Source organism: Sycon ciliatum, chromosome 11 (assembly GCF_964019385.1).
Source record: "Sycon ciliatum chromosome 11, ocSycCili1.1, whole genome shotgun sequence".
Lineage (NCBI taxonomy): Eukaryota > Metazoa > Porifera > Calcarea > Leucosolenida > Sycettidae > Sycon > Sycon ciliatum.
In genome coordinates this window covers 28,194,059-28,217,295 of record NC_088653.1, presented here as the reverse complement: position 1 = coordinate 28,217,295, position 23,237 = coordinate 28,194,059, and the positions used below count along the sequence as shown (strand labels likewise).

General features: G+C 47.8%; 1 protein-coding gene across 2 annotated transcripts in view; it reads right to left on the bottom strand.

Annotated features, from left to right (window-relative positions):
• The window catches only part of LOC135827325 (uncharacterized), a 347,133-nt gene that overhangs the window by 136,355 nt on the left and 187,541 nt on the right, over nt 1–23,237 (bottom strand). For both annotated transcript variants that reach the window (XM_065339846.1, XM_065339847.1), the window contains exons 20-22: nt 18,185–18,297; nt 10,320–10,430; nt 1,804–2,094 (exon numbers count right to left, since the gene is read on the bottom strand). In XM_065339846.1, coding sequence (XP_065195918.1) covers nt 1,804–2,094; nt 10,320–10,430; nt 18,185–18,297 — 515 coding nt within the window. The remainder of the gene's footprint in view (nt 1–1,803; nt 2,095–10,319; nt 10,431–18,184; nt 18,298–23,237) is intronic.

Genomic DNA, 23,237 nt, shown 5'->3' with positions numbered 1-23,237 from the left:
ATTGAGATGTCGACAGTAGGCTGAGTCAGCTGCAGTGTTCTGATGTCTACACAGGGCTGACATTGTGTGAGTGGAGGCAGAATAAGAGTCAGTGATTTCGATCGGATCTGAATACCCGTTATTGATGGATCAACTTCTTGTTGAGAATTCATCAGCACATATGATGATGGATTAAAAGAAATGTAGAAAGGAAAGAAATATAGATACGAGTTGAGAGTAACTCTCCATCACTGCAACCAGATACTATAATACAGTCAGAAAGTGCAACAACTAGGCACAAAACTGACAGAGTACTGAGACATTCGACGTCCTGACACCTAGCTTCAACACATCTCCGTAGCGCTAACCGACAGCCTTCCAACTTGGAAGGTTCAAGGTTATGGTAAGACCAAAGAGGGTTCCTTTCTACATGTATTATTGGCTCAACATCCGAGTTTCAGATTAAAAGAAAGGACAAAATATTACGAGTTATAACTAACTGTCCACCAACGTAACCAGATCATATACAGTCAGTGAGTGGGACATTCAACAATCCAAATTCAAATCTCCAATGATGGTCGTCAATTTAGAGTGGACGGCATCTCATATCAGCTTTCATAGGAGCCTGCTTTTCTCAGAAGATCGTTGAATTCATGCAAACTACTTTGCCTAGTCATGCAGGGCCTCAGTCACAAGGTGAGAGCAAATTGCCTCACACCTCACAAATATTTATCAGCCACAAACAGAAGTGGACCTATGCCGTGCTTCAACATTTGCCATGTTTTCGACTTGTACTCTGCGACTCTGTTTAGATGAAGAACTTGTCTTAGTCAGCCAGGCATGTAATCCTTCAAGGTCAGGGTCAAAGCTATTGTCACACTAGGGTGGTTAGGACTAGGGTTGGTGTTTGGGGCAAGCTGAGGCTTTAGCGTAGATTTTACTTAAGGAAATGGTTTAGGGCTAGGGCTTGGATTAGAGCTAGGGTTAGGGTTAGGGTTAGAGTTAGAGTTAGGGTTAGGGCTAGGGCTAGAAGTAGGGTTAAAGCAGGGTTATGGGGAGGTGTATGGTCAGGGTAGGGTCAGGGGTAGGGTCAGGGGTAGGGTCAGGGGCTGGGTCAGGGGCCGGCTCAGGGGCAGGCTCAGGGGCAGGGGTAGGGGTAGGGGCGGGGGTAGGGTTAGGGGTGGGGTTAGGGGAAGGTTTAAAAAGTTTAAAAAAAGTAAATTATCATGTTCGTTCCCGAAGGGAACTCACGACGGCCGCTAACACCCGATAAACTCTAGCGGCAGATGCAGCGCCTAATGGTGGGGGTGAGTGGATAAGTCTCACAACCACTGGCACAAGTGCCGAAAACGACCCCATTAGCTGCATCCATGTATCCCTTGTGCCTGGCCACAAGTTCCCAGTTGACTGTGGGTAGCAGCACGGCTGGAAAAAACCGCTCCCAGGCAGGACTTGAAGCAGGTACCTCTCGTATCTCAATCATGGTCTTTGACCAACACACTGTGCCTGCCTGGTGAAGGTTTAGGGGTGGGTTAGGGGTTACGTTAGGGGTTAGGGAAGGGTCATGGGTTGGGATAGGGTTAGAGCTAGGGGTAGGGATAAGGATTGTTGTAGAGATTCAGTAAGAAATGAAGGTTGGGGTATGATCGAGGTAAAGGTAATATCACAAACAATTTTAGAGTGAGGCTTTCGGTGAACAAATTGGTTTCAAGTTCTTCTTCATCTTCCACAGGACAACTTGTAAGATGTACCTTTGCAGGTTGGTTTGATTCTATTCGATTTGGTTCCTAGCAATCACTAATATGAAGAAAGAATTCAACTTACAAACTATGATTAATCTATGTTTGAGCACGACAGTTCCAATTGCACTGGATGCAGTTAGTGTATACACACCACTGGCATTTCGTGTCGTTATCGGATATTCAGTGATTGTGACATTATCGATAACTCCATCAGGAATGGTTTCATTGGTTTGCTCCCAAATTGTGGCACCTTCAAATTCGAGCTTGACCTTTGGTCTGGGGTCGTGAGTTGCCCAAAATATTAGTGTTAGTGGAGTATCCGCTCGATGCACCGTAGTCTCATTTGCCGCTGATACATATACTCTCGGTAGCGCTACACACACACGCACATGCGCGCATGCACACACACACACACAATGCACACACACACATGCACACACACATGTACACACACACACACACACACACACACACAATGTACACATACATGCACAAACACATACACACATACACACACATACACACATGCACACACATACACACATGCACACACATACACACATGCACACACATACACACACACATACACACACAAACACGCATGTACCATGTACACACCAAGTTGGTCATATTGTCACATAATTATTTGAGGTGAAACAATTGGTTCAAAATTGCATATTTTGAATTATTATGTCCGATTCGAAATCAACATTAATTTTTTCTCCCATCCAGGGTAAGGTAAGTGGAAGAGAAGACTCTTGCTCCGGTTTGGAGAGCGAATACTGCGATGGGATCAGCGATACAAATTTCAATTTCGAGTCGTATTCCGCGATGATATCGCCACAGCTGATCTCTCCAAGCGTCCATCACATCTAGAAGACGTTGACATTACCTGGAACAAGCTACATCTACGCTACAAGCAGCGAATCTGAGCGAGAACACGATCGAAATAGCGAAAATTGTTTGCGCTGAAAAGCATACTTTTAAACGCGTTCGTTCTCCATACTTTCAAATGGCAACCTACCCATGTTAAACATCAAAATTTTCAGTGGGATCTCAGCCATCCAGCGCAAAAAATTGCGAGTCGATCAGAGCTACGATTTCTCTCTCTTCTCTTCTCTTCTCTCTTCCTGTCGGTGTCTCCCGCTTCTGGGCTGGCATGGCCCATGCTTCATGCGTGCTTGTTCCTGGTGTTGTTATGTCTACTGTGTCCTGCCACTACCCCGGCTTTGGTCGTGACCACGATGTGTCTCCCCATTTTCTCCTTCATCCTTTCCTTTCTCTTTTTGCTAAAAGCTTTCTTCTCGCCGTGACCACGATTTTTCTTCTTCTTCTCCATTATTATTCTTCTTTCCTTCCTTTCTCTTCTTCCTTTGCTGAGAGCCTTCTGTTCCCATATTTTCTTTTCATCTGTGTCCCCATTCCTGGGTTATTTGGACTTCATTCGCTTCCTTGTCATTGGACATGTTCAGTCCGTTCGGTTTGCGAATTCAAATACTTCCTCCGCGTCATCGAAATTGTCGCAGTTTGACTTTTGGTGTAAAACGCGGTATTTACTCACCAGCACTCCTACCAGAGGCAAGGAATCGGACATAGGCGATAGTCATCAGTATAGGGTGACGGCAAAGTTCTATTTTCTGTTATTGGAAGCTGGAATTTTTGAACTAGACGCAATTTCTTCGCTGATGTCGCTGCGCTGGTAATTTCGACTCGATGAGATCGGTCAGGCGTTGCAGCCTGCACATTTCTCGTGCTTATGGCCATTCACTCAAGCCCCATCACTGTTTTACCTTAGCTGGGGTGAGAATGACTTCGTGGAACAAGTGGCAGCGCCTGGAGAAACATCGAGGGGTCGGCAAACTAAATGCCTGCAACAGCGATAAAATTTGTCGCTCTGGCTGAGACACTCAGTACTAGTACATGATTGTACATGCAAGAGCCGTGTAGACTCTACACGTAGTGCTAGTGATGCACGCGCAGGTCCCGTACCATGGTATACCAGTGATGCTGAAAAAGAGGGCGCGCTGGACGTGATACTACACTTACCTGCATGAGCTGTGGGCATGCCACGGCTAAAAAACGCTCATTTCAAGATCGAGGTGATTCCGAGGTGATTCCGCCGACGGTAATCAACCGACCTCGCAACGATCGTGTATTCTTACTAGGCTTCGTTGGTGGTGAAGTAGAAATCATCCAGACCTAGCAGACGACAAGCATAGCAGCTCTTGTCCTGTGGAGAAAGTCAAAGCGTTTGAGATGAGGCGCGACCAACTTTCAACCTTCCTTGAAATATTTCGGAACGATATTTTTGCGTCCATTGACATCAGTGACGACGAGGACTTCATCTCTGCATGAAAACTCTCAGTCCAATTGTCCTGGAACGTTACTCTAGTCTTCAGACTATCATACTGTGTAATAAGTTTTGAATGGCTTAGTTTATGGAGTTGTCAGTAACAAGTGACAAGTCACTAGTCAAACTGCGACAATTTCGATGACGCGGAGGAAGTAAACACAACCAACAACCAGCTACGGCGGCGGGGAACGGCACGCTTGATTGGAGTGCAGCGAACCGTACCATATGGAACCGTTCGAGATGGAGCTGGTACCCATGGAGCTGGTAATAATAATAAATAATAATAAAACAGGTCGCGTAATGAAGCAGCATAACGATAGATGTGCAAAGTCATGATGCCTGGTCCGCTTCTGTCCTGGGTTCACTACCCCGTGCGTTGCAGCCGCGAGCAAAACCAGCTCAGGCTGAGAGTTCCCTCCATGATTGCTTGTCCAAAGCGCGCATTCTGAGCCCACTCAGATCAGTCATGGTCTTCAGTGGCATGTCTCTGGCAGCTGTGCTTGCCTTGACTGCCGTGGCCAGGTTCGATTTCGGGCGTCCACGCACACCGGTGACATCTCGACGGAAGTAGTTGTCCATTGCCTGCTGTGGCGGGGCATCTGAGGGCATCCTCAGAACATGACCCAACATCCGGAAACGGCGGACAGCAACGGTGTGCGAAAGTGGCTGTGTGTGTGCTCTGGAATATAGGTCTTTGTTGGAGATGATGGCGGGATACCTAATTCCGAACAAGTTCCGTAGTTGACGTCTATGGAAGGCGTTCAGCTTCTCCAGTGCAGCCTCTGTCAGTCCCCAGGTTTCGCAGTTGTATAACAGTGTTGGTAGGACGATGGCATTGTAGAGACGAAGCCTGGTTTCCTCGGATACAAGTTGACGTCGTATCCAGAGCGAATACATGCGGCCATACGATGTTGATGCTTGGTCCATTCGTCGGCTCAAGTCCTCCTCTTCCCCCAAGAGAGAGCCAAGTTGCTTCGATCTTCGCCATTCGGTGGTGGAGGCAGAGATGTGAAGCCACTCTGTTTTGCTGCTGTTAACGTTGAGTGACCAGTCACCCAGGCCGTCAGCTATCACGGGTAGGGAGTTGGCAAGCCATTGTCGCTCAGTCGAATAGAAGGAAATGTCATCGGCATATCCTGTTTCCTGTGGTATTGCTGCATCAGTGTCTGGCCGTGGTGGTAGTTTGCTTCGAGTCTCCCTCAGTGCTGCTTCCAGATAGCAAACAAACAGAACCGGGCTCAGCCCATCACCCTGTGGTGTACCTAGCGTGCTAACAAACGCCTCCGCTGAATTGGCACCCACTTTCACAGAGAGTGTTGTACCATACAGCAAATGGTGAATCAGGCAAGCCTCGTCAGGTCCGGTAATCTCTGACATAACAGCAAGGAGCTTTGTGCGGCTAATGGTGTCGAATGCTTTCGACATGTCGAGGCCAAGGACGTGGCAATCCCACACGAAGTGGGTGGCCTTAGCCGAAATCCAGCGCTGTGTCCACACCACATCGGCAGTGCCACGGCCAGGCCTGAAACCAGACGAAGTGGATCCAAGATAATGCGACACACGTGGTGTGATACGTTTGAGCACAACGAGTGAAATGACCTTGCGCAGGGTGTTCAGCAATACAATCGGTCTCAGGTTTGCAACTGGTCCCCGCGCCTTGTTAGGTTTTGGTAACGGTATCAATATGCCTGGACCAATAACACTACACAGGTGGTCGCCCCTGGTGATGCTGTTGTTGATCATGGTGGTGATGATCGGGGAGATGTACTCAGCACCGTATTTGAGGAGTTCTGCGCATACACCATCCGGCCCACATGCTTTCTGATTTCGCAGTCGTCTCAAAGCCGCCTCTACTTCTTCGGTGGAAACGGGCATCTCCAGTGTGTGCGGAGCTGGCGGTGGCAGCAGGTCATCAGAAGTGTTGAACTGCCCCTGATAGTGATCACGTATGCGAGATGCCTTTTCCTCATCGCGCATGAGGATGTGACCATCAGCCGACTCGACGAAGAGCTGCTGCGGCTTGCCACGTTTGAGCTGGGAGGCTGCTATAAACATTTGCGCGGAGGTTGGAGCGCTCTCAACCGCCTCGGCAATTCTGTCCAGGCGAGAGTTGGCTTCGGTCCGTTGGATATTACGGATTTCATGCATGACACGATTGCGCTCCTTCTTCAGCTGCGCAGCATCATGGTGTCCGGACTCAGCTAATATTCGCAGTTCCCGTTGCCGCAGTGAAAGCCGAGCAACCTGTGCGTTTGGTTGAACGAAACGGTTCCTAGCTTCGGATCGGTGCAGATGACCAATGGCGGTGTCTGCTGCAGACTTGATCGCAGATGTGGCAGCTGACCAGACATCAGCGGGAGCATCACTTGCCGGAGTTACTTGAAGGTGTGCCCGAAGAGCCGAGCGATATTCCGGTCTACGGGAGCCATCTATTAATCCATGGACAGCATACGGCGACTCCTTTTTTGATTTTGTTTGGAAGATTTTGAATAGCTCACAGAAAAGCATGTCAGCGATCACTAGCTTGTGGTCGCTGAACACCTCTGTACCAGCATACGATCGGGCCTTGTTAATGATGGGCTTACAATGCGATGGAACCACCACATAGTCGATCATGTTGTAGATTTTTTTAGTACGATTCGTATTGCTGTCTCTAACCTGTCCAGTCCATGTTGCTCGGTAGCGCATTGAATAGCGGAATACTGTGTTGGCTAGCAACAACTGGTGAGAGTTTGCCCAGTCCACGAGCGCCTGGCCGTTTTCGTTGCGGGTCCCTTTGCTGTAATTTCCAACACACGAGGTGACAGCGCTGCCAACTTTGCTGTTGAAGTCCCCCACTCCGATGACAAGCGTTCGTTTGCTTGTCCCATTCCATGCGGAAGATAGTGCGTCGTAGAACTGGTCTCTGAGCTCAGGCTGTTCCTTCGACCTTGGGTTCGTGGGTCCATGTGCCACAACAAACCGAACTGGCAGTGATGAGTTCTTGGCTTGCGGAAACGATAGGTCAACATAGCCCACTCGGTCCGACAGTTTTTTGATTTTTGAAATGCACGGTTCGAATTTTTTGGAAACAGCGAAGCCAATTCCGCCATGGCTGTCGTCTGTCAGGCCAAAGCTCACTAGCCTGTGAGTTTTACTAATGCTTCTGTCGAACGGGTCCTTTGCTCTCAGCTCCTGAAGTCCACAGAAGTCGACGCGATACGTTTGTAAATCACGAGCGAGTTGTTGCTGTTTTGAGTTCGAACACAGTCCACGAACATTGAACGTCGCGATACGAGCGTTTCTCAAAGCCATACGCGAAGGCTCGGCACGCGGAAACAAAGCACGGGTAGCCTGACAGGCTGTGACAGAAAGGTTGGGAGATAGTAAAGATTTAGAGCAATAGAGTGGGAGAGAGAAAGTTTGCTGAGCAGTCAGCCCAACACCAGTGGAGCACCAGTGGAGCTGGTACCCAAAGGGTTAATAGCTGTCCACCATTGCTTGTGTTGCAAGGAACCAGATGACAGCTTTCTAGAAGCTTGCTCCTTGCATTGCTGTTGGGCATGTTGCAGAGCATGCACACAATGTGTAACGGATGCCAGGAAGGTTTCTTTCTGTTGCAAGCTATCAGGGTCCTGCCTCCAAACTCTCCAGGCTTGTTGCTTTAGGTGCACAGCCTTTTGGCAGGCAGATGTCCACCAAACCGGGTCAGAGGATATTACTTTAAGGTCTTGCAGGGAATAAGCTGAGACATGGCATCACGCACAGTTCCTGTGAGGGCTCCACCCGCAGCGTCAGGGTCATTTGACAGGACAGTTGGCCAATCAGTGCAGCTAAGATGCGACGGACCAGTGGTGACGGATGAATGGACCTGGGAGGTCGGATATCACTAAATCCAGTGTGTTGTTCTTGCGGTTTGGTTCGGAGACTTGTTGGGTGAGGCAGTGCGAAGCGCACAACTCCTCTAAGGCTTCCCCAGCAGCAGTGGTTTTGGTGCTGCCCAGCCAAGCGGTGTTGTGGACATTGAAGTCACCCATGATCAGAACATAGTCACCGAGGTGCCGGACAGCGAGCAAGGTCTCCTCAAGATACTCAATAAGACTGAACGGTGGTGGCGTTCCTACAGATGCAGAAAACTGGGCCTCTAACTGATTCTGACGTGAACCGTGGAAAAAACGCCTCCATGTGCAGTGCGGTCCTTGCATACTGCAGGGCAGTATCCGGGTATTAACCCTTTAGGGCCCACAATTATTTCAAGGAATGCACTGCATACGCCAGCCCAGGTACTGGTCATTACTTTGGTGTCCTTTGGCCGCTTTTGGTGATCTTGGTGATCTTGGGCTTTCTGGAAAGCTCTTGGCCAGAGGAACACAGCGTTACCCTGAAATCCATCAAGGAATCCGCAGAACCAGCGTCGCAGCGCGATTGGGTGCTCCAAAGCCAGCATTGCGAGCACCCAACTCAAATTATCTGCCATTTCAACAAAATGTATCGCAGATTGCTCAATTTTTTTTACATGAGAGCTGAGAAACATGCCTTTGCGATGACGTAAACTATCTGTGGCTGTGTGGGCCGCGAGTCAGGGAAAACCCCCAAAAACGAGTTCAAAATGCACGCGCCCGAGGTGACTCTGCTGAGCGAATTTAGCTCGAGTCTCATAACTCCGCTCTCCGACGTTGGATCGCCTTCGGGTTTTTTCGAGCTGATAGCTGAGACAATTCTAATGTCGATAGACCTTCCTATGGTCCGATTTGGTCAAGGGACGGCCGAGTTACGCCAGGCTGCGCTTTGAAAAGTATGCACTGTACACTGGTACGGATATATCCATACTGTGGGCCTCAAAGGGTTAATGTTTGAGCAGGAGACATTTTCTCGGCAGTGCGTTTTGTCTCAGTTAATATGGCAATGTCTACAGTTTGCTGACAGATGGTTGGGTTGGTTGGTTGGTTGTGTTTATTTGAATTCGCAAACCGAACGGACTGAACATGTCCAATGACAAGGAAGCGAATGAAGTCCAAGTAACCCAGGAATGGGGACACAGATGAAAAGAAAATAGGGGAACAGAAGGCTCTCAGCAAAAGAAGAAGAGAAAAGAAGGAAGGAAAAAGAATAAAGGAGAAAAAGAAGAAAAAGAAGAAAAATCGTGGTCACGGCGATAAGAACGGATGGCATGTTGTAGCTCACCGAACTTGGACTGGAGACTGAATGCATTGGTCAGAAAGATCGATAAACTTGACATATTTGTTTGTGGCTTAGTAGCACTTGCTTCCTGGAAGAGGGTGTAGTGGTGGCGGAGGGGGAATTGAGGTGGGCATGCTGCTTCTATGTCAAGTCACACCCTTCCTGAGCCGGGAAAACAAAAGACTATAATGGAATATTGGGAAAATCACAGCTGTAAAGCCTCCTTTACAATTGGAAATGGGGTATTTCAATCAAATCCCCAATGGAAAAAGAAGAAGAAAGTTATCTACAAGGGGGTTCGAACCCACGAGCGGCGGAAAGTCATCATATTTCCACTCATGACCTGCGCAGAAGTTTTCGTCTTATGCCAAGCAATACATGGCTGGGGCAGCCTATGACAACTTTGAGTGCTGATTGCTGTGTTTTTACAGCCAACCAAGGCTATGTTTAGAAGACCAGATTGTGACTTAGTATCGAGCTACCCTAAAGAATAGTTGCCATGAGCTATATAAGTAAACACTGCAAATATTACACCGCAATGGTTCAAACAAATCTTTTTTCCGCTGTCAGCAGAAAAAATATTTGTTTGCTTCATTGCTGTGTAATATTTGTATTTCAGGCTCTGTCCACTGGGCATAGAGCACTGTACACAGCCTGAGGACATTAGACAACTGTCTAAGTAAGCACTATGTGCCGAGAGCGCATCTTGGACATGAGGTTTGTACAGTAAAAAGCCTGTGTCCGCCGGACCCTGTGCCAAGTGGAATCCTGTATTGATCGGACGAATTGTCATAAGCCAAAGCCCTGTGGTTCAAACAGTCACCCCTGGATCACGCAAATCTTGTCATATGAGGGCAGTTTTCTCCTGCATCATTTTGGTCATCTTTTGTATTTTCATGACATGATTATATCGGTTTATTACTTTTGCCCGTACAACAGACTTCGTACAAAAACAAAAAAAAACAAAAAAGTTTCTCCTCCACCATGGGAGTACAGTGAAGGCAGGTTTTACTGTGTTCAAAAGTTTGGATTTAAATGCACAGGAGTTTCGTCTTTAGTAGTTCTGATGCTGGGTTTCTACTTACGTTCACATGTATAATTAAACACCAAACCAACACATGTGTAGTGTTTGGGGCAAGTTGTCTCCATTTCAGGTATAGTGTTACAGCTACTTAAACAAAACTTGTCCGTCAGAGCTGGGGAAAAGATCAGACATACCGTATACTGGTCAAATGTTTATCCAAATATAGCCACATAGTTCTAACAGTGAATGCTGGGTCGTACGTCAACAAGCCAGTTGTTTTCCTTCTCTTTGAATACAAAAATAGAAAGAAATTGAATATGCTGCGAGTATCATGCATGTTGATCGTGGTACCGTCACTCCCCTCACCTTCTCCTCAACCGAATGTACATCACCAGAAACTAACCGTTTTTTAAAGGGGAAGTATACCTTCAGAACTAAAATTTAATATTGCGACAGAGCTTTCGGCCATATTTTCAATTCATTGCATTCCCAACTCATCACAACCACGCGCTCTTCAGCCGAACCATACAGACACCAGCAAGGACACTTCCGTTGAGAGATAATAATTATTGCTCCACGCCTCTAGACAGCTGTTTCGCTCCCTGTCGGAGCTCATCAGTAGAGGATGATAATGATGATAATGGAGGAATGATCATTCTTATACACCAGAAATGGCGCAAGTGCGCGCTTTCCACATATATCAATGGCATATGCAAGCTGCTAAAATGGTAAAGTGTGAGAACAGCGATAAATAATCATAGTACGCGCTCATTGGTAGAGAAACACACCACACAGGCGACGAAAATCTTACGCGGAATACTGATGCCAAAGGAAAGTACATGTATGTTGTTTATTATTATGATGTTGCAATGTCCATGTATGCAGGCCAGGCGAGACTCACCGCCGAGATCCCCCAACGCGACAGGCTCGGTTGCCGTTCAGGATTCACACCGACCTGTCCGCCCGTCAACAGGATCGACAGCGGGAGGCCCCACTGATGCCGATGTCGATGCACACCAGGAAACTTGTAGTCGTGAGTGTGATAGTAAAACGTCCATCGGCAACCACTGACAAACGAGAGGCCAGCTGGGGCATTCACTCCAGTCAGGGATGCTTGGTCGACGCTTCGTATCAGCAGCTCAGCTCATTTTGATCAAACAAAGATATTGCAGATGTGTCTTGCTTTTCTCCTTCCTTCTTCACCGACTCGTCTTGTCATCTCTCCTATATATACCCTAAAATCAAATTTTCACCAGTTGTAGTCTTCGGGGTGCTGAGTCGAATGGTCTTGGTCCGAGGAAGCTGCGACGCTCCCTTCCTACTTCAATCCCAATCGAACTCGCGCACTTCCACCGAAACTGGGTGACTGCGCCCTACTAGATGGGGATTTGTATGCAAAATGTCACTAAAAGCGCCATTTCGTTCTTATAAAAGCACGGATGACCGCCATTGGCCCATATGTTGTAGTCTTTTGGACGCTGACTCGACTGGTTTTGGTCCGAAAAGGCTGCGATGCAGCGTTCCTCCTTTATTCCCAATCGAACATGGTTGAACAAGCGGTCACGTGCTTCTGCGTACACCAGTCACCTGGTCACCGTGCCTGCAGGGTACAACTTACTAGCCTGTTTGACCTTTTTTGGGTGCAGTCCTGTCACTCGAGTTGAACTCGAGTTGAACCTTGGTGTAAAAGTTGTCGCCTGCTGGCGCGGTGACCAGGTGATTTGGGCACCCAGGAGCACGTGACCGCTTGTTCAACCATGTTCGATTGGGAATAAAGGAGGAACGCTGCATCGCAGCCTTTTCGGACCAAAACCAGTCGACTCAGCGTCCAAAAGACTACAACATATGGGCCAATAGCAGTCATCCATGCTTTTATAAGAACGAAATGGCGCTTTTAGTGACATTTTGCATACAAATCCCCATCTAGTAGGGCGCAGTCACCCAGTTTCGGTGGAAGTGCGTGAGTTCGATTGGGTTTCAAGTAGGAAGGGAGCGTCGCAGCTTCCTCGGACCAAGACCATTCGACTCAGCACCCAGAAGACTACAACTGGTGAAAATTTGATTTTAGGGTATTCTTCCCCTTTAATTATTTTTCTCCGTCTTTCTCTAGCTCTCTCTCTCTTACTATCTATCTATCTTTCTATATCTCTCTATTTCTCTTGATCTCTCTCTCTCGATCTCGATCTTGCTCTTGCTCTCGCTCTCTCTCTCTTTATTTCTCTCTCTCCCTCTCTCTCTCCCCCTCTCTCTCTCTTTCTCTCTCTCCCCTCTCTCTCCCTCCCTCTCTCTCTCTCTCCCTCTCCCTTTCTCCCTCTCTCTCCCTCTCCCACTCTCTCTCTCTCTCTCTCTCTCTCTCTCTCTCTCTCTCTCTCTCTCTCTCTCTCTCTCTCTCTCCCTTTCTATCTCTATCTCCCTTTCGCTGTCTCTCCGAAAATCAAGATCTCAAAATCAAAATCTCAAAATTGACTAGATTCAATGATATTATCAAATGTCTTTACCCTTACACATGAGCACAATGACAGGATATTTCGCATACACCCATGCACATGCATGGTCACGTACCCATGCACAAGCAAAGTAAACTTCAAACACGTAGTAGGTTTCAGTATTCAAGTGTTCTTCACAGTGCATGGCCTGCAATCGCAGTACAAGTCTCTGGCCTACAGCTATATGTCTGGGAGTATACATTCAGCTTTATCGTGTGTGTGTGTGTGTGTGTGTGTGATTTGACGATGGCTTTAATTAAAACCACTGAACACAATCAACTGTCCAGTCAACTTATCGACTAATTTCAAACCTAGTTTATACAAAAGAGAAAGACCAAGGAACTACAAGTTATGCTATACTATCCGCTAACACCACCAGTTACTATACAATCAGCTCATGCGATAACATTCTTCACAGCTGAGACTTTCAGCTCGTGCTTATCTTGGTTGCGCTCCCCTTCCCCTCCTTATGTTATTTCTATAACTTAGAACCTTCCAAGTTGGAAGGCTTTTGGAGTGCGCATCCAAGATGTGCTAGAGCTGTTAGCCAGTTAGTTGTAGAAAGTCAGTACCGTCGGTCAGTGCTGTAGTAGACGGACTTTCTACCGTATCATACCGTATGTACCGTATATCGATAGATTTACCATATCGTATAGTACGTTATTTTGTGTACGTCGTGTGTACGTTATGTTGGTGCATGCGCGTGTTGCTGTACTATGAAAAGCAGTCTTCATCTTGAGTTCATCATGTCTTCGTCTTGAGTTCGTCTTGTCTGGTTGTGTTTCGTCGTCGTGTCAATAAACAGTCTTCTAAATGTAGTTATCGTCGTCCCTTTGGAATAAGTGTGGAGATGGCACGGGACTGGGAGCAGGTGGAGAAAGGCCAGTTACTACATTGGTGGCAGCGGTGATAGAAATTTGTTGTCAACATCAACTTCTGGATTCGTCCTGCGTGGCCTTCGCTCCCAGGTTCCGATGTCATCTCCAGTCGTCCTATCGTCAGAGCACCAAGAAGTTCGTCCGTCGTCTTCGTCCTGCATCATTCGTCTCACCTGTCTCTTGTCAATCGTCGTCACTGGTGGTCCCGGACACGACGTAAAACTGTGCCCAGAAGAAAAGGAAAAGAAAAAGAAGGATGGATGGTCCCGGACACGACGTAAAACTGTGCCCAGAAGTGAGAATGTCGACGCTGAGCAGCATTCCTTGAGATGGCGGACGACATGGTAGACGGCGTGAGTTTTGTATTTGCTGTTCTCTTCAATTTTTTTCGTTTATTTACCAGTTGCTCTCCTCGAGGACGAGGGTCATTTTCTTATTTGCTCTTCATCCGAGATGATGAGTACTAAAGCCGCTTCCACAGATCGCAGCTCGTGGGTTTCACTTTATTACTCTCTTTTTATTTTTTTTGCCCTCTTACATTTTAGAATTTTTTCGTGATTGGTGAGGTGGCGCGAGTGTGATGTTGTATGCATTTCCCACGATTGTGTTCCAGCGCGTGAGCTGAAGGTCTGGTTGGTGGGCAGACAGGGTATTTGTGTTTTATCAGGTCCTGCGTGAATGGCAGATGGTCTCTGGCTGCTGTGTTTTGCTGCGATACATTTTTGGGTGATTGGTGTGGTATGCTCGCGTGGCTAGTGTGATCTATTTTTCTTCTGTTATTATTTTTTGAATCAGGAACGATTCAGCCTTTTGAGGAGGCAGCAGTGTATACATTAATTTTTGTGTTATGTTATTTGTTTTCCGAGGACGGAAAATTATTTGAGAGGGGAGCAGTGTAGTAGACGGACTTTCTACCGTATCATACCGTATGTACCGTATATCGATAGATTTACCATATCGTATAGTACGTTCCGTACAGTCTCCGGGCGTCTCCGGAGAGACTGCGCGTGTTGCTGTACTATGAAAAGCAGTCTTCGTCTTGAGTTCATCATGTCTTCGTCTTGAGTTCGTCTTGTCTGGTTGTGTTTCGTCGTCATGTCAATAAACAGTCTTCTAAATGTAGTTATCGTCGTCCCTTTGGAATAAGTGTGGAGATGGCACGGGACTGGGAGCAGGTGGAGAAAGGCCAGTTACTACAAGTGCAATGCAATGTTATCGCATGAGCTGATTGTTTAGTAACTGGTGGCCTTAGTGGACAGTATAGCGTAACTTGTAGTTCCTTGGTCTTTCTCTTTTGTATCAATTAAACCTGTATGTTTTCGTCATGAGGCGTTGGCATAATCAGTTTGGCACATGCGAACCTGGGCAACCTCCATCCAATGGGGGCCTCAGCAACGCGTACGTGCATATAATAATAATAATAATTTTTAAAAGAGGTCGGAGGCGGATAATACTTTAAAACGAAGGTAAGTTATGGGTCGCAAGTATCCACGCAAACACACATCCAGTCATAATAAGGCACTTGTCATAAGTATCCGAACGTTTTCGGTCCCTTCTCATCAAGGATTATACAGGGATTGGCTCAAGTTGGAAAGACTAAAACTTATATAGCGTAAAGATAATTAGATAACAACACTCGTGACAAGGTGGAAAATTATCAAGTTAAGCACGACACAAAACTCGAAGGAAAATAATAACAGTGACAACAACATAGTGAGCAAATTAAGTTACATTGTTACCACCTCGACGAGGAGTAACACCAAACAATTGTAGCGACAACACATTTTCTTTCTGTACGCAAAGTTCAGGATCTAACTTACGGATATGCAAAGCTTCTAACACAGCCAAATGCAACGCACATCTACCACGTGACAGTATTGAGAAAACATTATCACTGTACAACTCACGACAATTGGTACGGGCTGACAGATGTTGTTTGATTGACGAAGTGCGATTCTTAGCTCCATTGGGTGTTGTCTCCTCCAATGTCCCGTCATCTCGCCTCTTCGTGGCATCACCACTATCCGTCTCTTCGCGTTTCCGCGGCCTTCCACGTTTCTTGACACTAACCGTTGGGTGCGCGATACCCAGTGTCCTTTCAGCTACGTCTCCTCCATTGCGGATTTCTATTGAGCTTCTTACTCCAACTTGTCCGGTGTCCGATATTGAGGTTAGTTTTCGCGGTCTACCACGTTTTCGAATATTGACTGTTGTTGTCACTTCCGTTGTCGTTGTACGTTCGTCCTCACCAGTCCGTATTTTCACTTGGCTTCTCGTCACCCTTTCCGACGCCGACAGATCCTTTGTCAGTTTCGGTGGCTTACGTGTCGGTCTTTCACCATCTTTTAAGCTGTTCTCAGCTGGCCCGTGTCCTACACACGCAGAGGAGGACGGGCATGCAGTCACATCTTCACGGGAAGAGGAAGATCCACCGATGGACTGGACAGCACATTTTGGAGGACGACCACGGCGAGGACGACAATCGCGCGCATCAAGCGGAACACAACTTAACGGCATTGGCCAGGGCTGCGTTTGCTGCATGGGCTGGGCAGAATTCTGTGCGAGCACCTGAGACAGCAAGCCAAATCCAGCTGAAATGCTGGATGTGAGGGTCTCCAGATTCGCAGACATGGAAGCAAGCTGCTTGGTTGTGGCCTCTCTATCTTGCTGCGCACTCTCCATAAATTTTCTTTTCAGATCCAACTCTTCCTGCGCCACCGCAATCAGCTGCCGATCAGCGGGGAGTTTCCTCTTCAGGCGCTCATGCCGATGGTTTGTGAGCTGGCTTGTCAGAAGATTCCTCCGTTCATGCGCCGTGCTCTGGGGTAGCAGATCATCAGCCTCGGGAGTGTCCAGAGTTGCCGATGCCTCAGGAGAAGAGTCATCTGATGCTGCTGCTTCTGCAGGATCGTCATCAACCTGCTGAACAGAAGATTCGATTCTTGTTGAAATCTGATTTGTCGCTGGTGAGCCACCCCAGAGCTTTTCGCAGAGCTCAAAATACAGCAACACCACTCTGCCGTGCCCACTTCGCCTTCCAGAATCAACCGCCTGCCGGTACTTGTTACGGATAGACTTTATCTTTGTCGTCATCACTTGAAGTTTTAATTCATCTCTACAGAAGCAATCAATACAATTAAAGGGACACGAGACAAAACAATAATCAATACCAGACCAATACAGCAGGAAAGTGTTCACCTCAAAGTACTTGTGTACAAGAAATAAGCTGAAAAACCAAAGCAAGTTATTTTGCAGTGCGAATGTCTTCTATGTTTTATTCAAGCATGCATAACTACTAGTGCACCTTGCTATACATGTACATGTACAGTCATGTACATTGTATACTGCAAAGAATACCATGGTTTTTGTACTGCAAATTTTCATTGTGCTCACAAACAAAACAAAACATAATATTTATTGAACAGAGGCATTGCAAGGAGAGAGAGGGGGGGGGGGATGAAGCTCTTACCGTGTATGAGGCAGATCTTTCATGTCCGGTCTATTCCGCGCTTCCTCCGCAGTCTCCGGCAGCTTCTCCTTGAGCAGGGCCAGAATGTCTGCATACTTTGTCCGAACGCTCTCCCAGTCAACACTCTCCATGGTCCGTTGTGTCTTGTACTCAATTGCAACAGAAAGAAGCAAACACACCTCATCATCCGTCCACTGGAATGCTTCTCCTACTGCTGGTGCTCTTGGCATGATGGCGATGAGAAAGCGAATGACGAGGAAAAGATAGCACGAAAAAATCGACTTGAAGATCCGGAAGACACACAAGAAGGCAAGCTGCAGAATGGAACCAACCTTTACCCAGTTTCCACCGCATCACCAGTTTCCCGCTTTACTTCTAAACATTCCCGCTGCCGTCGCCAGGCCAACTTGTTGCACGTGACCATTGCGCGCCGAAAAACGCCGAAAAACGCGGTGCCGTGTAAACACCTAAAAACGCTTACCGTTTTTCAATCGTTCTCGTGTGCACAGCAAAAACGTTTCAAACACGGAATGAAAACGTTTTTCAATCGTTGTCGTGTAAACGAGGCCTGAGTCCATTCAAACCTAGTTCATAGCATTTAAATAGGGACATTGATTACTACAAGACAATACCTGCCAAATACTGAGAGTGCTTTTTATGGATCACCGTAGCAAAATCCTGGGATTTCCCTTGGGTTTTTGGGATACAGGTATGCCATTTTTTTCCAAAGTTCCTTTTTCAACCTTTCTTTATATGATTGAACCAACGTTTGTTACATTTTTGATATGAATTGTAGATGATCGGGTGCTGATATACATAGCATTTTACAAAAGTTCAAGACTCAAAAGAGGTTGTTCGGGGACTGTTCACGGAAGGGGAGAGAATGCACTGATACTACAGCTAAGGCGGTACAGAATAAACGAGGACAGCTTTACAAGTAACTTGAAGGGCTCCAAGAACAATATCAAGGCATGTTTCTTGTGACAGTGATTTTCGGGATAATCGACAGAAGTTTCGGGACCTCGGGAGTTCATCCAAAATTGCGAGATACTCCCGGAAAAATCGGGATCCTTCGCAGGACTGCAAGACTTACCATTTACGTAATTCTTCATAGGATCATTTCCAATGGTTTTGTTCGCATAGTTCAAGGGCAGCCTTGCTCTACAGAGTCGATGATCTTTGGTGAATGTGTCTCCTTGAATGTACCTGTGCATGAAGTGAACCATTGCAAATGTGTTTGCAGTGTCTCAGTGGAATAATATTCATAGATATGTTGAGTTCGAAACAGGACGACTGACGACACATTATCCAGACATTACAACGGGAACAGGTAGGTTGGGGGAACGACATTTATTATAGACGACGAGACAAGAGACCAAGACGAACGAAACGACTACATTGAAGAGTGAGAAAAGAGAGGAAGAGATCAAGTCTGAACGGCAAGATAAAGGGCCTGGGTAGCTATGGCAAATATGGGCGCGCAAGTAGCTACCCAGACCAACGGAACAAAAGGAGACAAAAGGTGAGTACGCAGGTGCATGCAGGCCAGCTAGAAAAGGTACGGGAGGAGGTACCTAACATACCACCCCTCCATGAAAAAAATCCCGCGTCCTCGCGGAGAGAAAAAAAAGAAAGAAAAAGATTTTAAAAAATGACTGGAGGAGAAAACACACACACACACACACACACACACACACACACACACACACACACACACACACACACATATTGCACGCGCGCACGGATCTCACGAAAGTGTTTACTAGAAATGCACTACAGATCATTCCTGTACTACTTATAGTGTGTAATAACTATTGGAGTTTGACGAGGAACGTGCGCGGCTAATACAGCCTAGTTACACTTTTGCTAAACATCCAAAAATTAGAGCGTGGCACACCATGATCGGACCCCTAACTTGGTTATGTTTTACGAACACACGCGCGCACACACACTACAAAAGAAATTCACGAAAATAAATTTGACGAAGAAGCATACAAAAAAAAGAAAGAGAGAAAGGTAGCTGACCTGCATGGCTTGAACGAGAATAGACGAGGTAAGGTTGGCGTAGGAGAGACGAGACGAGGTTGGCGTAGGAGAGACGAGACTGACATGGACGAGACGAGGTTGACATAGACGAGACGAATGGTGGTTGAGGACGGCTGGGCATGGGATGATCTCAGGGTCGTGGGTCGATCAATAATCGGGCGCCAATGTTGAGTTCGAAACAGGACGACTGACGACACATTATCCAGACATTACAACGGGAACAGGTAGGTTGGGGGAACGACATTTATTATAGACGACGAGACAAGAGACCAAGACGAACGAAACGACTACATTGAAGAGTGAGAAGAGATCAAGTCTGAACGGCAAGATAAAGGGCCTGGGTAGCTATGGCAAATATGGGCACGCAAGTAGCTACCCAGGCCAACGGAACAAAAGGAGACAAAAGGTGAGTACGCAAGTGCATGCAGGCCAGCTAGAAAAGGTACGGGAGGAGGTACCTAACAGATATGAAGCTGGCAAGAACCAGTCGTACCCTTTCCACTTGTTTTCTACTGGCACAAATAGGGGATCAACAGGGTGATATGTACAATCAAGAGTATATAGCCCCCCCCCAGAGTGTGCAACTCCTGATACCCTTTCTATGGGGTATGCTGACGGCAAAAACTCACATCACGTGGTGCAGTGTCACAGTTGTACGTTTCCAGCCCGTTTTTAGGGAGCAGCGGAGTAATAAAAAAAGCATCTCTGACAGAAACTCACTGCGGGTATGCATATCCCCAGCATGATCATTGCAAATATTCGGATTGCGCGCACGCAATGTACGCAGTACGAACATATCTGAGACACGTAATGTGAGTTTTCGCCGTCGGAGACCCCACATGCAGAGCTGCACACTCTTGGGGGGTTATATACTCTTGGTATAATGTATTCTGATATATTGAAGTAATTCTCCCTTCTCATGTTGGTTCCACTGATTGCTTTTTGCACTGTCTGAAGCACGAATATCTCTTTTCTCATGGAGAGCAAGCAGTCCGTATTAGTTTTCAGTTCCAACGGCCTTTACTAGATCACAATCTCATTTGTCATGATTTTTTTGTGTATATGTTTAGCTGTGCAAAAGACTTTACCTTAGTAGCGGCTGTTGTTAGCCAGGGTCTACACCGCGATATTATGTAAATGTGTGTGTATGTGTGTGTGTGGGGGGGGGGGGGGCACGGGAAAAGGTTACCATAGACATGATGAGGATGCCTATCCATCTCCAGCGTGGTGTCAGCGTGGTGCACGCCAATGCGATATCTGCAGCAGATGGTTTGCCAGCGCTGGAGGCCGTACTGTCCACAAGTGCACCTGCAGTACGATCAGCACCCAAGCTTGCCCGCCCTTGTCTAGTCGAGAGTCGATTCTCCTGGACAGTGGCAAACGCCAATGCTCAATGTCACGGCCAACGCCAGTTTTCGCCATCCGGTTTCAAGCGGCACAAATGCAGCCGTGGCAGTCACCCTACTTATAAACAGAGGGAAACCTTCGAGTATAACTGCCGACTCTGCAACAAACTTTTTCGGCTTCCATGAGATCTCAGCTGGCATTTGGCTCACCAGCATTAACTCTCTTACCCTGACTCTGACTCCCTGTCACAAGGGAGTGACCACGGTGACTTCATGTGCACCAACTAATGACATGGCGTCCTTTTATGCGGTTTACCGCACGGATTTATGAAGTCGGACATATTCCGATTTATTTGCACAAAATTAGGTACATTTCTCTTGTAAACCCTGTCAGTTTGAGAAATTAGACTAACACCAAACAAATTTTAGCCGCGATGAGGATCGGGAGGAATCCATCATAGCTACTACTGTAGCATGGCTACTTTATGACACGTAATTTGTATACACATAAATAGTACACCGTAGGAATGCATGGATAGGCTGTGCGCATACTCGCACTGCCTTGTCTTCTTCTTCTCCTTGTGAGACAATGAACGAATGATAACTACTTACGTAACAACAAGTATGATTGTGCTTTGAGTGCTGAGAGTATACGAGTTACACTACCATCACGTCGACCGCGTACCGAGTGAATATCGAAAAAATAATGGAGTGGAGAGAAGAAGACCTGAATCCCTTGCCCACATGGCCAGGAGTTTGTGCGTGGAGGAGAATGATCCATCTCATCTCCGAGCATTCCTCGCCGGTCGACTAATACCGCTTGACAAGCAACCTGGCGTAAGACCGATAGCGATCGGTGAGGTTTTCCGGAGAGTGGTCGGGAAGGTGATCATGGCCGTGATCGAGCGTGACGTTGCGGCCGTCACTGTCCCACGGCAGCTGTGTGTCGGCGTCCCCTCCGCCTGTGAGGTTGCTGTCCAAGCCCTCACTGGCTTGTACGAGCAAGATGAAGACACTGCCATTCTCCTCGCTGACGCTTCAAATGCGTTTAATGAGTTGAATCGTGCAGCAGCAATCAACAACATACCAAAGGTTTGCCCTGCAGCTGGTCGAGTGTTTGTAAATATATACCAGGCCGATATACCACTTTACCTCGATGGCGGAGAGGTATTGTATTCGCGCGAGGGAACTTGCCAGGGGGACCCTCTGGCAATGGCGTTTTACGCATTGGCTACCGTTCCTCTTGCTGCAGAGCTTGGTTCAGCATCGGAGTCAACAGCTCAAATCTGGTACGCAGATGATGATGCGGCTGCCGACAAGATACAACCACTGCGTCGGTATTGGTCTGCCATTGGGGAGGCCGGCCCTCAGTACGGGTACTACCCCAATGCCAAGAAAACTGTGCTGCTTGTCCAACCGCATCTTCTGGCTGAGGTACAGGAGGCTTTCGCTGGCACGGGTGTCAGAATCCAGACTTATGGTATGCGGTATCTGGGTGGAGCCATTGGCAGCCAACAGTTTCAGAATGACTTTGTATTGGATCGGGTTGCGGGCATGTGTCGGTTGGTGAAGCGCCTTGCTGGCTTGGCTGTGACGCGACCGCAGGCGGCTTATCGCCTTTTTGTTGCGTCTCTGCAATCCCGGTGGACCTTCTTACAGCGTGTGGTCCCTGCCAACCCAGCCGTGTACTCACCTCTGGACCAGGCCATCAATGACGATCTGCTGCCGGCGCTGACTGGCCACACGTTCAGGCCTGACGGTGCGCTTCGTCAGCTACTATCTGTGCCCTACGAAACGGCGGTCTCGCTATGCGAATCGGGAGTGTGCGTGCCGAGGCTGAGCGTCTGCTCTGTTGCGATGCGATAGACCCTATGGTGACGTGTGTGGTGGTCGGTCTGGGCGAGCGTCGAGTCGCCGACGGAATTTCAACCAGCAAGGCATTGGCAGTTCAGGCTCGTGGGTGACGCTGGTCTCAGCAGACGCTGGTCTCAGCAGCTGGACATCTTGGCTGAGATCAAGCCTGATCTGTCGGATCAGCAGCGCCTCCTTGTGGATGTGGCAGGTGAGGGTGGTGTATCCACTTGGCTTGGCACTCCCCCTTCCATGCACATACCTGGGTCAGTATTTAATAAATCTGACTTCAGGGATGCACTTTGTCTGCGGTATGATTTATCGCTGGATGGGGTTGCATCGTCCTGTGTGTGTGGAAAGGAGATATCAAGCCATCGCGCACTCACTTGCCCCAGTGGAGGCTACCGGACGCAGCGCCACAACGAGTTGAGGGATCTCCTTGCGGACGCCCTCGGCAGCGTCGTTTGTGATGTGGCGATCGAGCCACCGCTGATGCAACTCCAGAGCGAGGCAATTCAGCTGATGGCGCTCGTGTGGACATACGGGCTCGTGGCTTCTGGACCAGGCAGCAAAACGCCTTTTGATGTGGGGGTGTCTCACCCAAGACCGTCTTTGCTGTCTGGACCGGAAGTGGCGGGTCAGTTGTCCCAGCATGAGCGCCAGAAGAAGCGGCAGTATGCAGACCGGATTAACCAGGTGGATCGCGGGTCATTCACCCATCTGGTTTTGGCAACGAATGGTCAGAGTGCGCCGGAGTGCAGCAGATTCCTGAAGACGTTGGCGGCCCGTGTACCGGATAAGAATCGGGATCTTCAGTACGCCCTTGTCCTTGGTCACTTGCGATCAAGGATAGGTACCTCCCTGATCCGGTGGCAGATAACGTGTTTTCGTGGGTCAAGATCG